The 17,919-nt window shown below is 43.4% G+C and overlaps 1 protein-coding gene across 3 annotated transcripts in view; it reads right to left on the reverse strand.

Moving 5' to 3' along the window:
- Positions 1-17,919, reverse strand: part of TNPO3 (transportin 3) — a 1,153,743-nt gene that overhangs the window by 788,394 nt on the left and 347,430 nt on the right. For all 3 annotated transcript variants that reach the window (XM_069629554.1, XM_069629553.1, XM_069629552.1), the window contains exon 7: positions 1,188-1,326. In XM_069629554.1, coding sequence (XP_069485655.1) covers positions 1,188-1,326 — 139 coding nt within the window. The remainder of the gene's footprint in view (positions 1-1,187; positions 1,327-17,919) is intronic.

The following is a 17,919-nucleotide window of genomic DNA, read 5'->3' on the forward strand; positions in this document are numbered from 1 at the left end:
CATGGGTGCCTTACCGTGGCTGCTTACGCAGCATGGGGTAAAAACACACAATGGTAGTAAAACGTAAACCACTGCCACCAGCCATTAATTGTAGAAAGGATTCCAAGTAACCCCTCCAGCACCCTATGGTAAGATAGTGTGGGCTGGGTCTAGAAAATTACAAAATTTAAGTAAAGTCAATTTCACTGCTCTTGGAAACAGTAGTTTCACCAAGAGAAGGTATTTAGACCTCTGAGAAATCCAAGAGACTTCCCTGTGCCACTGCACTGAAGGTGCAGTGTGTCACAATTTTTGATGATGCCTACGGAGTTTGTCAGACTCCAAAGTCAAAAGAAAGGTATGCAGTGGTAAAATAGCGTCAAAAATGTTGCCTTTACAAAAAAATGGCGGCAAAAATGCCGTGGTTTGCGGTGTTAAAGGTGTACCCCATTACACCATTTAAGGGGAGCAGAGGTTGCGGGGGTGTCCCCCGCATCCTTACATGGATTGCAGCGTCAAAATGATGACATTTTTGCCACGATTTTAACACATGGAACCAAAAGAAACAGAATATATCACATTAAAATTACATGAGGAGTCCTAAAGTCCAGCAAAAAGAGCTGGGGGGTCCCCAAGATAGAAGGGAATTAACATATTTCTGAGAATTTTCCCTAACACTACTACATTAAGGTATTGCTTAAATCAAACTCTGGTTCAGACAACCCTGTTGCCCCAGGTTGACTTCTCCAAGTCCTACCTCAGGAAAAACATTGAAAAAGCTTCCCACCAGAGACACTGCTGTCTAGACTCCGAAATGAATAGGTAGCACACATGTGATGGTCTTTACATAAAAAAAAATCATAAACTCCATAGGGCTGGTGCCAAACGCTCTTTAGCACAGAGAAACTACTATAATTTAACGGGAAGGAATTTGAGTCCCAAGCTGTCCAGGGGCCATTACGGGCACAGACTCACCTAGATTATTGATCTTTCTATAGAAGGCAAATTGAGTTAGGGACTTAGCTAGAAGGTCTTACATCAGATGAAGAGGATATCATACAAACTAGAGAATCAAACTTAATTTCAAAATGGGGGCTAAGTGGGAGCTTAACTTTTGTTTTTCAAAAAAGGTCCTTGACATCAAAAATAAACCACCATAACATAATCACATCTGAAAGCTTTTTGTAAAAAAATGTTAAGCACATTACCTCATACTGTGGGTGTCCTGCGCAGATCAAAAGCAATTCCAGTGTTCGTAGGTCTCCCAACCCCTGATTTGGATTAGCAACAATTTTTTCAAGAAAGGTTTCACACAGCTCTGTGAAAATGCGGCAATAATTAAGAACCCTGTGTAAAGGAAATAAAAATGAATGAGGTATTAGAAAAAGCTGTATCAAATAAAAGTCAATCGTTAGGTAAACATTTGATTGCAAAAAGCTACAATTGCTGCAGAGGCTGCTTTAAAGCACTTCTTGCCTATAACCTACTGCATCTCTAGCACTTCATGTTGCAATTGAAAACCAATAAAGGCAAGCGGCTAAACAAAATAAAGTGTTTATTAGGCCTGCTCCAAACAACTTTCATTTGCATAAAACTAGCCGTTGGGCGAGGGCAAGAGCTCAATGCAGAGAAAGTACTATCCAATGATTAGGGGTCAACAATGAAAAGGCTTGCAGTCTAGACTGAGCGCAAGTTGGTCGAGATACAGAAGAGCAATAAGTCAGAATAAAGTATGAAAGGAAGTGTACAAGGTAACTAGAAAAGACATGGGTGCTTGACCATGTACAAAATGTACACACAATATTTAAGAAATGGAAAATACGATAGGACAAGGTGAGCTAAGAGAAATAAGAAGCTGATAGACAAGATCGGGGAGGATGGAAGCACTAGAAATTGACCTCAAGTGGGACTAGGCCATGAGAAGGAAGACCAACCATCAGTGTCAAGCAATAGTCTAGTTTGGAAAAGACGAGAGGTAATACGAATTTTAGTACAATGAATTTAAAAAAATGAGCACATTTCTGCGGCGTTATAGAAATGAAACCTAGAGGATTTCGTCAAGCTAGAAATATGGGTAGTGAAAGAAAGCACCAAGTCAAAAAAGGCCCTAGGATTTTTCACTGGATGTAAAAAGATAAGGGGTGAAAGACCAGGATGAAAGGAGCGATAACAGGAGGACAAGGCAGCAGGGTAGTACAGTACCTCTGTTTTTGTAGGATTAGGTGCGTTTGACAGCATCTAGTTTGGGAGAGTTGAAAGTTGACCGACAAGGAAGAGTAAGAAATTAAATGTGTGTTATCTGTGTAAAAGTTAAATGATAAACCAAAGAAAAATTATTTGATATAACTGAGGTTTACCAAAAGAAAAGCATATGTTCTAATGGAGACCGGAGGGATTCCAAAATGTAAACAAAGGGCAGCTGAGGATTGTCCATCCCAGTATACGGAGTATATGCAATTTGAAGGCTAAGCGAACTAGTTAAGAACAGAGCCCAAGATTCTAAGAGTAGAAAGAAGATTAGAGGATAGGATGATGTACCTTGTTGAATGCTACAGAGATCTAATAAAATCAACAGAGAAGAAAGTTTAAAATGACGGGCCACAACTGAATTAGTTGGGTAAAGTGCTGTTTCTGCAGAATGAAAGTGTCTAAAACCTGACAAGTGCAAAGGTAATGTAAATTAATAAAGCTAGATAGAGGAGTAAACTGCCATTTCTACAATTTTCTGAACAAACAGTAAAGGCAGCATGGCAAAAGTTAGGAATGGAGAGATAAAGGGCATGCTTCTTCAGCAAAGTAATGACTGTGGTATGCCTAAATTCGGAAAAGAATATGCCAGACATTGGGATTAATGGCAGATATTTTACAGCGCAGCAGAGGAGTGGCCTCAAGACAGAATAAGACCAATTTCTGCCTCTGAAATAGAAGAGAATGAGTGAAGTACTTTAGTTGGAGTGTAGTTGATGGGACATCTTGTGAGAAAGCGGGTGAAGACGAAACAGAGTACGCAATGTGATGATTTTTTAAGTGAAAACACAAAAACAGAAGCTGTCCACACAGAAGAAAAGGAACTAACAGGAGGAGGGCAAAACAATAAACAAGACAGGATGAAGAGAAAGGTTAATCAAGGAGGTGCAACAGTGCTTTTTAGGAAGAAAGTATTATCGTAGGATGTACTTAAAGCTAAAAGTGTCAAGATCTATAACGAGTTCCCTCCCCATGGGCACTGAGTGGCAAAGGGTACTAACACAGGAAACAAATACCAAGGGAAATACAATGCTGGGGTATTTTCCCAGACGAAGTAGATGAAAAGAATCCAGAATAGCCTGAATCCAGGTTGCAGAGGCAAGAAAAGTATCATTTGTATTGCAGGAATTTAAATGAGCAAGAGATGGGAGCGATTAAGAAAGTGATGATAGAAAGTTATAGGGGTCACATCTATTTGACACCTGTATAGGGGTGAAATCTTATTAGATTGCAACGTGAGAAAGTTATCAAGGACTGATTTTGGATAGGATGCCGATGAAAAAGGGGGGAAAAAAACTAAAGATAGATGAAAATGGTCCTGATACAGAACAGGCTGGGATACGACTTCAAATGAAGAGTCTAGATATTTAAAAAGAAGACCGAGTGAAGAACCAGACTTCTGAGAAGGTTGAGTAAAAGCTTAAAAAAGGTGATCGGAATCAAGCACAAGAAAAGCAAAGCACTTTCGATTGAAGATGCAAATTTAAGTCAACAAGCAGAAAAAAAGGGATATCGGGTGAAAATAAGATGGAAAGTAGATGCCCATATCTTCACAGAAAGATAAGAGGGTCAGGAGGCCTATAACATATCCTAAGTGAAACTCAGAAGTCCGGTCTTATGGGGAAGAACAGACCATGACAAGTTATGTTACTTTGCATTTATATAGGGCCTCATGTATCATTGGTATGATCAAGGTGCTGGTAGGTTGAACGCCCAAGAACCGTAGTTCAAGTCAGTAGAGAGATGGAGAGCGTCAAGGTGCGTGGGAGCACTGGATGTGTGCAGCTGGTGTGGCACTCGCATGATAGCTGCTTCTTAGCGGTAGGTGTGGTGGTTGGGAGATCAGGAGTACGGGTTCATTCTGGAGGGGTGAAACCCAGACTGATTTCTGGCTGCATTAGGCCTGAGGAGACGCATAGGCTAGCGGGTGTGCTGAGCCAGCTGTGTTTAATTAGGATGTGGAGTATGTGGTGGGTGTTAGTATGAGAACAGCTATACCAAATGTGTCATCGTATCGCTGTGTTCTAGTTGAGTGGTGGTGTATAAGGGAGTGTGAGCATGGTGATGTGATATGGCAGTTTTTAGTAAGGTGCTTGAGATCGAGCGCACATCTGAAACATTTATTCTATCAGTTTTATTCACTCTGTCCGTTCATACATTTCGCTTGGTTCTTAATTTGGTTTACTAGTCATTTGATCGTTCAGCCACATAAACCGATCAGTCATCTCCATCCTGCCCGTTCCGCCCGCTCCATCCACTTTTTGTTCCATGAACTCCCTTCATGTTATGCGTTCCTCACGCGCTCCAGCCGTTCCTCACACACAAGTGACAAAATTACAGGAATCACTGCTTCCTGTAGGGCAAGGAGTCATGGCTCACTGTGGGCAATGGTCCGTTTGGTACTGATGGAGGCGTTCACTGTGGGTCTTTATTTCTTGCCTCGGGGGATTCCAAAATGGCTCCCACTTTCCACACTAGTAGTCTAGCCTTTTCCTCATGGGCAGTCCGAGTCACAGCTATCCACTGCTCCAGTTGTGGGAATCAATCTTTGCTGGCTCCCATCGCTCCTGCAGTTGATCAGCTCTCCTTGGTCAGGTTGCCAAGTCTACCGAATGCCTTCTCTGTTCTGACAAGGTCATTTGGGGGATTTATTTTCACAGCCCCTGGGCAGATGAAACTAACCTAATGGTGCACAGGGACCCATCCAAAATATGGGGAAAATGCTTTATAGGTAAGCTGAGGTAGAGCAGCCAAGCTTCATACAAGGAAGGCAGGCTGGTTGATGGATAGTTGGTACCGAATAGACACCCCTAAAAAAAGTTATACTGAAAACAACTGCACTATTTAGAACTACAGTTTCCGGTTTTCCAAATAAGTACTTTGGGAGTAACCCTAACAGTAAAATGCAATGAACGTATAAAAACAATAAAGGGGGCAAAGGAAGAACCATCCAACTCCTAAGCTAAAAGGTACAGTTCGAACCTGGTGGTGAACACTGTACCTAGCTTAAGGGGTGGAGGGGGGGAAAAAGGGAACCCTAGAACTAAGTAAAAATTCAATTACACAGTTATAATCAGGACCCAAAATGCGAACACACGAGCAGTCACTGTAATCCCCACAACCTCGAAAACACAGTAGTGAATGATACTCATGTAGACCATAAACACCAGACTTTACCTGGAGGGTGTAAAGCGGGTTAACTCTTTCCCCAACAATCCCCAGAGGACGACCAAAAAGTCAGAATATGCTCCAGTGTACAGTACAGAGCAGTAAAGTAATTACACCCAGTGAAAAAGTGATACAATGTAACCACAGCTAAAAACCGTATCCCAACAGTGCTATAGCAGGAATACAGTGCAGTTATTTAATACAAAAGCTAAAATTCTATTAAGACAATTCCAGACACCCAAACTTTAGTAGAGTTTTAGAGTTGGTTAAAGTTCTCCATAGGAATCAACAAGACAAATCCAATAGGTAGAATGGAAGTTCTAGGATAAAGTCTGTTCAGTAGCTTTAATGCACAAGTACAGAAAAGGAAGCAACCAACCCCAAGGGACAACAGAAGAGACTCCTGAAGAGCTCCAGTCCCATATTCGAGAACCAGACGACCAGAGAAAGAAGGTAGAGTAGGATTAGGGCCAATGGAAGACCATGGCGAAACATGGTAGATGGGGTGGCCATTAAAAACCAGACCACCCAACAACTCCAAACACCTGCCGAGAAATTCGTAGAGAATACCTGGACACAGCTGCAAGAACTTCTAGTGAAATCCTTGAAGATTCAGTGTTAGGCAAGATTGTATGCAGAACCCTCTGGGTGCACAACAACCCTGACCTCCTGGCAATAGTAACCCAACCTTTGGTATAAGTCTCTATAACACAGGTTGTTAGCGTGTTCAGCAGCCAGGCTTATCTCAAGAGGGGTCAATGTGAGCAGTAGGAGAGTTGCACAGAAATTCACAGTGACAAGTATTCAAATAGACACAAGGTTTCTGGATTAAACAATTATCAATTTAACAGTCAGAGTAAGCCTTCTTCAGAAGGGGGCAATATAATAGTAACACACACATACACTCAAATATACACTATTACTATGTCTAAATCAGTCAGTACCCTTTTGGGATGGCACAGACACTTCCTACACCCTCGCGTGACTTGAGTAACTAGGACACTGGGCATTAATATACCACTGTCTGCATTTAGAATCAGACACAAGAGTTGGTCAAAGAAAAAAGGTTATTAGAACAGAAGAAATCACAACTATTCTGCAGCAGGTAAGTACTTTTGGTAACCCCCAATGCAAAGTTAATTAACCCCTTGGTGACAGGAAGACCAAACAATGTCGGAGGACAGAGTCATTCAGGGAGCCAGTCTAGGCCAAAGTTAATTGGGCAAAAGTCGAGGTGAGAGCTGAAGCACTTCTTGCAGTTAAGTTAAAGTCTTGCACAATGTTTTAGAAGTCTTTGTAGAAAAGAAGAAATCGAAGCAGGGCCACAAGCGGTTTAGGCTTGTCAGGTAAAGAAGCTGTCAGCAACTCTACACAGCAACCACAACAAGTCTCACCAACAGAGAACAAGTGCAGTTACACAACAAGAGGCAAGTCCTCTTAGATTGTACAGTAGCTTTAGGTTTAAGAAAAGTGCTGCAGATGGCTTCTGTTCCTGTGCAGCTCTGCAGATCGTGGTGTTCCTTGGCCTCAGTCGTGGGGAAAGAGGGAGGACATCTGGAGGACTCCTGCACTGCAACGGGACAGTCACCGACCGCAACCGGCAATCTTCAAACAAGTGGCACTTCGGTGTTTCAGCTCCTTGCGTCCTTGCGTGGGGAAAAGGTTTCACTCGCACCAGGCTAGAAATCAAAAGTCCTAAAGTCCAGCAAAAACAGCTGGGGGTCTCCAAGGTAGAAAGGAATTAGCACATTTGAGAATTCTCTCTAACAGGGTCATAAAGGACCAAAGTGAGGTGGAGGGACTACACAAGTGAACGGCATATTGGACATAATGGATAATCCCGATTTCCTTTTCCTACGGGGAAAAAGAAATTTTTAAATTACAGAGGATTACCAGCATGACTTGGAATATTCAAGCATGTGAATCTTTGAAAGATCCAATGCTGGCGAAAATGTCCTCTTGTAGTCGCCACTCGTGCTCTACAGGTAGGGGGAAATCGCTGCTGAGTATGTCTGCCAGAAGATCGAGTTCCCCTCGAACATGTGAGAAGAGGAACCTATTGTGTTTGAGTGCCCACTTTCAGATGTTCTGAGACAGAAGGATAGCCCTAGAGAGAGTGTCCATTTGTTTGTTCAAGTAGTACATGGCCGTGGTACTGTCCGTGAGCTCTAGAACTGTCTTACCCTGGAGGTGTGTCTGGAAAGCCTTCACGGCCTTGAACACTGCCATCAGTTCCAACAGGTTAATGTGATTGGGCTCCACTGCTGGAGACCATGTGCTGTCTTTTGAAGGAGTTGAACCCCCACAGCCCCCACCCCGACAGACAAGTCTAGTGGCATCTACTGTGGGGTTGGTCAAGGTTTTTCTCCCTTGACCACACAAAGCCTTCACACAAAGACCGGATTAGTTCAAACTACAGAGGAACAAGTGAAGCGCAAGTTTAGAAGGGGGGGGGGGGGGAAGGATTAAATTGACACGGATATAGAAAAATATAAATTTTATTCAAAAAGATCACATTTTAAAAACACCACATTAGGAAACCACATGGCAGATGTTAAACAAACTTTGCAATCAATGATTTGCACTCGTGTGGTAGTTAAATACAGGCCACACACAAAACAATGTAATTCACAACACTCAAAATTAATCAAAAACAGTACATGAAATATTGCAATCTCATAAAGTACTCAAAAACCTATAAAAAGATTTCAAAAATACATAGAGCATAATTAATATAACAAAGTCACCCAACACGTTTCTTTCCCTTACGATTGAAATATATAATTGGAGGGAAATTCTTCAGGGGATTTTTCTTAGGCAACTGTCGCAACCAATCTTTATGAACGGTGTGGCTTGCTCGTTCATAGAACGTGGTACTCCGTAAAGTGAGCAAAGTTAAAAGCAACTTATTATTGTTTGCCATCAGTAGAAAACTGAATCTACAAAATTTAGAGTGCTAAATGTTCAAGTGTCTTAATCACTAAACCCAGCACTCGTCTCACTTACCTATTGTAATAACTTTCAATGGTAATACAACTGGAGATATCTAGCCACCAGAGCAGCTTCCTACCTGTGGAGGCATAAAGATATGACCAGGAATTAGTGACCAAGTCACTTTTATTCACTAATTTTGTTTCCAACAAAAAACTCTTGGTTTGTAAGTAATTTACCACCAATCACCTAAACGGTGCATCAAGATAGTATATACAGGTCTATTAGAACTTACTTGGAGGTTAGGTTGACTCCAGAAGGGAACCTGTGGGTTGAATGATTGAGCATTCACTAAGGATCGTCATGATATGCCTATAGTCCACTTTGGCGCATTAGTGTTGCATGCAATCTGCAATTGAATGAGATAATCCAATTTCAAATATTTATTGTAGCTATAAGAATGTGATGTAACTTAGTCCAAGAGCATAGGTTTAATGGTCGAAAGTCTTGCAACCGGAAGTTTACCGGCTGACGCGATTATAAATGTAGTGCACAATTGAAGAAATTGAGAGTACTCACTATAGTGGGTCATACACTAGTGAGTCTGAGATGTAACGCGGCTCAAATATAATCGGACAAACGGATACTTTGGTCCGGACGGTCGTCTGTGTGAATCAGTTGTACCGAATCGCAGACTAGCTCAACACAAACAAGAAAGCAGCGGTGTAATTCTATGCAGATGCTTATACAGCATTGTGTATGATGCTCTTGTATTCATGCCTAATGAACTAGTACTTGATTGAAACAGGCATATAGTTCCAAAAAGCTTACTTGATCAACTGACTGGATCACTCATTGTGTCCTTCTCCTCGTATGGGCAAAGTGTTGGTAACTTCCTAATTTTATTGCGTCATGTTCTAAATCGACGCATTGACATGAATGTGTCGCGGGCCTACATGACTACGCGGTCTACCATAACTCAGAGGCCACATTAGGACAGAACGGAAAACAAGCTGTGTTGTAGTCCTGCAGGCTGGTAACATGAAAACTATATTCGTCTGCGACCCTCATCAACTAACTCAATGAAGCATACCAAGATGTCCATATTCGAAAAGTGATCAAAGTTTTATTTAATGTACACAAGAGATACCATCTCGAGTCTATTCAGAAAGGACTCACGTACATTTTGTCAGTCAGTGATACTAGACATGTTCAAGCAGTTATGGACCCTCTTAAATTATGATTAATCTAAATTGTGGCTATCAATCATGTCGTTCCTCCCTACCACGTGACTCTTTAAGAAGCTCTGTCTCCTCTCTCGTTAGCCTTTGCTTGTCTTAGTATATTATGGTCATGGATTCATATACCAATGTCTCCTGTGTGGTTCTACTTGTCAAACGACAACATCTGCAATTCCCACATGCACTATGGCCGGTACCGTGACCACCAATGCAGAGACTGAACGAAGGCTGTCGAGACAACAACTAGATGGTCCCACTGGCTGCTGCCCCGACACCATTAGCTCGAGAGCCACTCTTGCATGGGGCGCATGCGCAGACTAGTGTGAGGAACTAGAAAGGTGCAGGAAGCCATCACCACCCAAGCAGCTGCATGGCATTGCGTACGTCACCTGGTGACTGGCTGCATACTGAGGTATCTGAACAGCATGTTTTGCACCCTCTACGAGTGGAAGACAAGCCAGACTTCTCTTCAAATTGGAGCCCCCTGCAACACTTTGACTTGGCTGGGGGTCAGGCTGGATTACTTTTCGTTGATAGAGAATCCTAGTTTGGAGGAGATCTACTGCCTTCTGGGCATTTGTCTGGCATTTTCCATACGAATCCCCTGTTTTGAGCCAGTCGTCGAGGTAGGGATAGACTGGGATAGACTGCCTGTGCAGGTGCGCCGCCACTACCGCCATTACCTTTGTGAACACCCTTGGGTCTGAGGCAATGACAAAGCAGAGGACCTTGACCTGATAGTGGGTGTCCTATCATGAACCTGAGATACTTTGTGCACAGGCAACATTAAAATATGAAGTATGCATCTCATGTCCAAAGTGGCCACGTAATACCCGGCTGCAGCAGTGGGATTACCTCCTGAAGAGTTGTCATCCTGAACTTTTGAGGTTTGACATACTTGTTTGAAGGGTGCAGGTCTAGAACAGGGCGCATGGGGAGATCCTTTTTGGGTACAAGAAAGTACACTGAATGAATACCCTTGTTTACCTGGAGAAAGGGGACGACTTTGATGGTGCCCTTTTCCAGCAGGACCTGAACTACTTCCAGCAGGATGCGCAGGTGCTCTGGCGACAGGCGCCCGCTTCTTGGTGGGTGGTAGCTAGTTGGTCCGAGGAACTCTATACAGTACCCGTGGGCAACAGTCTTTACTACCCACTGATCTGATGTGATCCCCTCCCAGGTGTGGATAAATGGTGACAGGCGACACCCAAGCATGGAAGGGGACCCGTACCGGCGAGTCACTTGGAGGTGGTGGCCGGGGAGCTTCTGGGAGCAGAGTGTCCACCTCTTCCCTTGCCCCCTACGAAAGCCTCTTTCCCGATACTGGAAATTGCCAGAGGAGCCCCGTCCTTGGTGCGAGCGAGAGAATAATTGGCCACGAAAGGACCAGCAGCGTTCAGGCAACCACGCTGGTGAAAAGGCTTAGCCGGAATCTGAATACGTAACTAATGTCTCGTGCTCCTTTTTTGCCATTTCCAGAGAGTTGTCGACCGTTTCCGGAATAGACTGGATTCCTCCACAGGCTTGTTAAGGAGGCTTGTGTTTCGGGTTTGAAGCCAGAATTGAAGCCATGGCTGCCGACAGATTCCTCCTACGAAGCGCCGGCAGGTGAAAGGTTTTCAGCCTGCGTAGGGTAGGCCGCCTGTCTTTCAGCGTCTTAGGCCAAAAGAGTTTACTGGCCTTACACGAGCGCTCATCGTAGTCATGAGGAAGACAACTGGTGCATTACCGATTGGCGTCTTTGCAGGGAAATTTTCTGTTACAAGACAGGCAGAAATTGACATTAGTCCTCTCCATAGCAGAGGTTAGCAGCAGCCAGACCAAGGGGAAAAGGAGAGGGGTGAAATTAATGTATTCTCAGAAGAAGAAACTGGGATCCACTCCCTTACTGTAAAGGCCAGGCCTGAGGACCAAGACCACGCAGTCAACAGATGCCGAGCAGTTGTAGATGTAGGCGTCTGCGAGCAGGAAACCCACGATACAGCCATCGAGATGGTCAAAGTGGACTACACTACCGTAGGCCATGTGAATAGATGGGCAATATAAATTCTTACAAGCTCTGAACAAGCAGCCAAGTAGGTTGGTGGAAAAATACAATCTGTGGGACCTAGACGCGCGAGGGATTTGGGAACACTACTCACGTTAGGGATAGCGTTACAGTCACATGTCGACGTCCCTTTCAATCTTCGAAAAGGAGATACGATACTCCGAGATTACCAATGGATGTCAGACTACATGCACAGCATGTGATTCTAAGCAGATCCACAAGCATCAGAAAATGTGTTTTTCTAAGGCCGAATGCCTAATTATAGTTTAGTGTATTCCTTTTATGCCAAGATTTTCAGATTCGAGTTAGCCTACATATTTTGACTATTTGCCATCATGTAAGTTCCACCTTTGAGGATCTTGCACTGCTGAGGCAATTAACTGTTCCCGTTACATGTTGGTAGTTCTCCCACTGCTTTGGCACTGCTTGATCGGTGAGGCACATGCTGGGAATGTTCTTTGTGACAGTAATTTGGACTGATGAGGCCAATGATGTACCAGTTGTATGAGATTGTAGCTTGCACTGCTGTGGCAAGCCCCTTAATTTACTTCAGTGTGGTGGTGCTTGGACTGCTCCATCCATGAACTCTCGGGCTGTGTACAGCATCTGAGCCTGCCTGCAATCCAAGAAACTACAACTCCCACAAAGTTTGTAGTTCTTTCGCCCATTAAGGATGTTGCTGGCGCTGCGTAGGTGAGTGCATACCATATAACGCCTTTTCTTTCAAGTTTTACTTTTTATTGCCAGTTTATAATACTGTCACTTTGTGACTTAATCTCCGCTATCCAGAGAAACGGTAGGGTGAAATTAAAGACTGCAATGGATCAACGCCCAAACATCCGCAACACAGCTGAGAATCAGACCACTAATTGCATTTCAGTACCTAACAAACCCAATCTACTTATATCACCCTCTGCTGCCAGATCTGCTCACGGATCCTAATATCAAGCTACAAATACCCACCGACAGTGTAACAGATCCTCGTGCTGATAAAATCACAGCATCTTCCTCCAAACACGCAATCAAATGTGCTCTACTCAATACTTGCTCTTTAGTAAAACATGCTACTGAAGTAGCTGAGTTTATCTCTCAAACCAAAGTGGATCTTTTGGCCATTACGGAGACATGGCTTTACAAGGCTGCTCATTATTCCTTACAATTAGCGAATGCGCCTGGCTACTAAATGGCAATTGTTATAGATCGGATACTCTTATCAGATAACTGAGGCTCCATTTCTGAAGCCTTGGATTGGGTTTTGGCAACAAAAAAAAAATCTCCCATGCATCGGTTGATAAATGTATCTGATCCGACCATTACTTTCCATCTTTCAAGATATTTAACAATGACACTCCTAATGGCATATGCCTACTTTGTCCAGGAACATTACTCATTAAGCTTTTTTTATGCACTGGTCATTCCTCTACTACACTCCCTAGAAAAAAACGACACTAAGATTTAACGTCTCGTTTCAGGCAGGCACGAACCAGGCTTTGATGCACTTGCTCCTCTGAAACTTACATATCAGAAAAAGCCGATCATTTCTAATGTGCCTTTTACTTCTGAGGTTATTGAGGCTAGAAGACTTAAGAGTAAATTGGAACGTATATGGCGTAAACAGCCTACGGACCACAATCTTCTTGCATATAAGCAAACAGCTAAAATCTGTAAGGCTACAATTTTTAAACCCAAGGAAACTAACCTGAATACAAGAATCCTGGCAGCTAAATCAAGACCCAAGGATTTGTTCATCCTACAGCAGCAAAAAGGAAGTACTACCACTCCCATGATGCCCATTGATAACAATTGGGGTCAACATTTCCAAGATGGTTTTGTAGAGAAGACACTAAAGCATCAGACTAATATATAAGATCAAAAAAATATATACTGGCTAACATTGTACACCCTATCCCCAACTTAATTAGGGGACATGACTCAGTGCTTTCTGTGTTTAAAGCAGTATCTGAAGAGGAAGTTTGGAAGTCTTACATAAACTTAAACTTCTTCCTGTAAAAAGGTGATATTTTTCTAGCCACATTCTTCAAAGATTTTATCTCGACATTGGTACCCTGGGTCACCAGGTTCATAAATCGTTCTTTTCAGGAAGCTTGTGTTCCAGAAAACATCAAGGAGGCTGGGTTACTCTGTTACTGATAAAAGAAAATCTTGATCCCAAAGAGCTTGGTAATTACCGGCCCATTACCAACTTCCCATTTATCCTGAAAATTATTGATAAAATAGCAAATATGCAATATCCAACATTTATTGAATGTCGGGATATTCTTGCAGCTCAGCAATCTGGCTTTTGACTCAATTATGCGACAGAGATTGGCTTTGCAGGATTTGAAGTCACATCACTGGTATCATTGAGGATGGCAATGCGGCATTGCTTCTGCATCTTTCTGCCACTTTTGATTTGGTGGACTAATGTCTCCTGGCTGACAGGTTATCCACTATTGGCATATGTACCCCCTCTGCCACATTATGGTTCAAATCCTTTCTTGGTCCAAGAAGTATGAATGTAGTTAAAGGCATTGCTCATTCAAGCAGGACCGCTCTCACTTGCGGAGTCCCTCAGGGATCCTGTTGCCTCTGCTTCTTAAAGTCTACTCGAGACATTTATGTGATCTCCCGTCTGCTCTGGGGGTGTACTTTGCAAACTAAGCAGATGATTCTCAGATTGTAGTGAAGCTATCGGGTGTATACACTGACGACTCTGAACAGATATACAACATTTATTTGGAGATACAAAAATGGATGGCGCTTAACTCCTTAGCCCTGAATAATTCTAAGACGGAGTTACTTATTCTAGGTACTCAACACAAGTTGAAAAAACTTTACTCCAAATATGAGAATTTACCCATGGCTCAAAATCATCTTAGTCTTCAAATCAGTGAAGACGGTGGGAGTATTTTTTGATCCCCAGTTCTCCTGTAGCCGGAAGGTTGGTCACTTAAAATCTACATCCTATTTTTATACACAGCTACTACGGCAAATTCGTCCATATCTGACTGAAGAAAACCGAGCAATGATTGCGGCTGCCATTATAAACTCCAAGGTGGATTACTGCAACAGATTACAGATGGGGACTTTGCAGACTAATATTAAACTTCAGTTTACTCAGAACAGCGCTGTACGTGCTGTAAGTGGCCTGAAGAGTCAAGCACTTGTCACCAAAGAGTGAGGAGTTTACATTGGCTTCCAGTCCAGCAGAGGCTTCAGTATAAGGGCCTAGTTTACAAGTGCCACCATGACGAGGCTCCTCCTTTAACAGCCAGAATAAAAAGGAATCCAATCAGACACACTAATAACACTACTCGACTGAGCCAACCACGTATCCTCAAGTAAATTGGTGCAGCCAGTTTCAACTCCTGGGCGCCTGCTCTGTGGAACACTTCCCAAATTTCTTACCGGCAGTGACTGGTCTGTGCTCTTCAAAAAACATCTGAAGTTTAACTTTGATGAAGATCTTGGTTAAACGATTGACTGATTAAAAAACAGCCCGATGTTTCTCTGTACCAAAGATTCTCCTTTCCCTACTGTCTTCCATGTTTCTCTTTGAGAGCGCCCAGAGGCCTACAGGTTAGTAGCGCTATAGAAAAGAGTAGATCGATTCCTTCTCCATGGAAGTGAAACGTGTACTGTTTCGAACCACTATTTATCTTCTCCAAGTGTGGTAAACTTACATTGTTGAGACACACAACACCCCTGTTGTATGCGAGGAAAGCATTATCTGAGATCCATGGTATACCTTTTCTATGTTAGGAGTGGAGTGTGCACTACATAAGGCTATGTTATACCCATTTTATATGAGAGGCGCATATACTGCACATTCCTGACCTCTTCAAGGGTAGGAGATTCCCACACAAAGCTTTACACCTTGCACTGATCCCCTGCGCATGTTATACAGGATTGAATCTTGCATTGGGGTTGCCCTTATTAGTCTTTTCTGTGTGGGGGAAGCAGGCATGGTTCCTACTCAAACTGACGTGGTCTGAGTGAGCGAAGCGTTAAAAAGCTGTACTACTGTTGTACTCTTTCTTTACATTAAAGGGAAACTCAGGGGAATAGTGCTAATTTGATCTATTTGTGAGAGGGTGTTTGTGCCACACCATCATGTTCTTTAGGTTTTGAGAAACCTGATGTTCTAATGATGCTGCATCATAATGATGTACACAATTTTACCTCTTTACACACATCAGCTGGATGTCACACAAGTTTAACTTTTTCAAAGGAGAACTCATTTTTACTCTTGAAATCACATTTACTCTCAAAGCTTAATTTCAAGTAAAATACTCCCACCTCAATCTTTTCTGTAGCACGGAATGGAATAAACTGTTTATTCTGAGGTTTATTCCAAGGAGAAAATGGGGCAGGGAATGTATTGCAATTACTTACAACTCGCTCCGCCCCCCCCCGTTTTTCACAAATGGCTAGGAGAGTCCACAGTGGGGGTCAATGGGAGGCAAGTTTTGCCGGCATTGGATCCAGTAGAAGGTGCGCAGCTGTGGGTGCAAGGAGATTCTTACAGTTGGTTGCAGGAGCAGAGTTCAACCCTTGGTGAAGAAATGCAGAAGGCACCAATGCAGACCTCTTAAGGACCAGAAGGGGGAAGGCGAGTTACAGTGACGGCTACTACACACTGGCAACAGCAGGTGCCTTCCAGTTGGTCAGTCCACCGGGTGGCCCAAGGACACTTCCAGAGACTCAGGACGGCTGGATCCTTGAGAATGCGTAGAGACTAGTTGCTCCCACTAGTCCAAGGGTTGATGTTCTGCAAAGTGCCTTCACAGATCATGTAGTCCAGCAGGGCTTCACAGGGCCAAATGCAGGAAGGGATGCCAGGCCTCTTCGGGAGTCGTCCATGGCTCTTCAGTCAGCTGCTCTTCTACACAGGATACTTGGCTACAAATCGGATCTGAAGAAATGGCTGTAGGATTTCACTTATCCTACATTTTGCTGTAAGTAGGCCCACCAATGGTAAGGATCTGCACTACTCAAACATCCAGCAGTGGTCCAAACTGGGGACCACTGTGGGTCTTCCCTCATGCCCCACACCTGGACTTTCAGGGCCCCAGATGTGGAGTGGGGCCAGACAGTCAGACCCACATCTTGGGTCCACACACACCAGGCCAACACTAGCCTGTGAAAGCAGCAGCTTTCCCAGGCAAATGCATGACCACACAAGGGATTTCCTGAGCTAGGAAGGCAGGTGGTCAAACAATATGGCCAAAGGACAAGCCAAAAATCTTGCGGCACTAGCCACGTTTAGCAGCCAACACGAATGTGCACACTAAAAGTAATGAAGACATTGTCAAAAGGTAATTGCTGTCACCAGCACGTCTTTAAGCACACAACAGAAACCAAAAATCCCTAGTGTCAAACAATAGGGTGGTACAAAAGTATTGCGACTGCACGGTAAGATGCAGTGAGCACTGTTAATAAGTTACAAAAAGTTAAAGACAAAAATGCAAAAGGGAAATAGTTTCACGGTACTGACAGTCTGCAGGACTAGTCAGTTTCCCCAACAAATTATCAAAAGGGCAGGGGAGTAAAGCTGAAGGATTCACTTCCCTGTATAAGGTAAGGACAGATTAAAATACAAAAGGTTTTGGGGGTGGGGGTTCCATAGAACATGGAGGGAAAGTTGCCTAAAGAGAAATCTTTCCCAACAGTGCTTGAAATGCAGCCGTCCTAGAAGCCGTATGGTTAACCACAGGACTGCACATCAAAAATATCAGCAGTTGCAGAGGGTATTCGTACAAATACCTAAACCCACAAAAAAAGGTCAATCTACCAAGAAAAACAATACAAATTTAATGTAAGGATCCCATTAAACGGGGCAGCTAACCGCTTAAAAATTGAATTTGTCGATAACAATTGTTCTCATGGGTAAACAGACGCCTTTTCATCCAACACAAGTGTTGCTGAAAGAGGGTTCAAAATCCTGGGTAACAGTGGCGTTCCCCAGGCCTTTAAGCACAGTACTTACTGGATTCTCCAGGGACTACAAAGCTGAAACCACACTGAGTGGCACAATGGGATCTTGCCCCTGTGCCCAAATATATTGCTTGGAAGAGTCCTTGGTGCTCTCCTGCGGCCAGAAATAGGGCGTTTCAATCGCTGCTCCCTCCTCCCAAACACACATTACCACCGACCTGCGTGTGTCTATATTGCTCTGCTTCCATCCCAGGGTTGCTCTGGTAGGGCGCAGGGGGCCCCTGGGTGTTAACTGGGGTTGGATGTTTCCTTCGCCGCACCAATGAGATTGATCTGGTAATTATGTTAATTTAACTTATTTTAGACTCC

The sequence above is a fragment of the Ambystoma mexicanum genome, chromosome 12 (assembly GCF_040938575.1).
Source record: "Ambystoma mexicanum isolate Mex_15411 chromosome 12, UKY_AmexF1_1, whole genome shotgun sequence".
Classification (NCBI taxonomy): Eukaryota; Metazoa; Chordata; class Amphibia; order Caudata; family Ambystomatidae; genus Ambystoma; species Ambystoma mexicanum.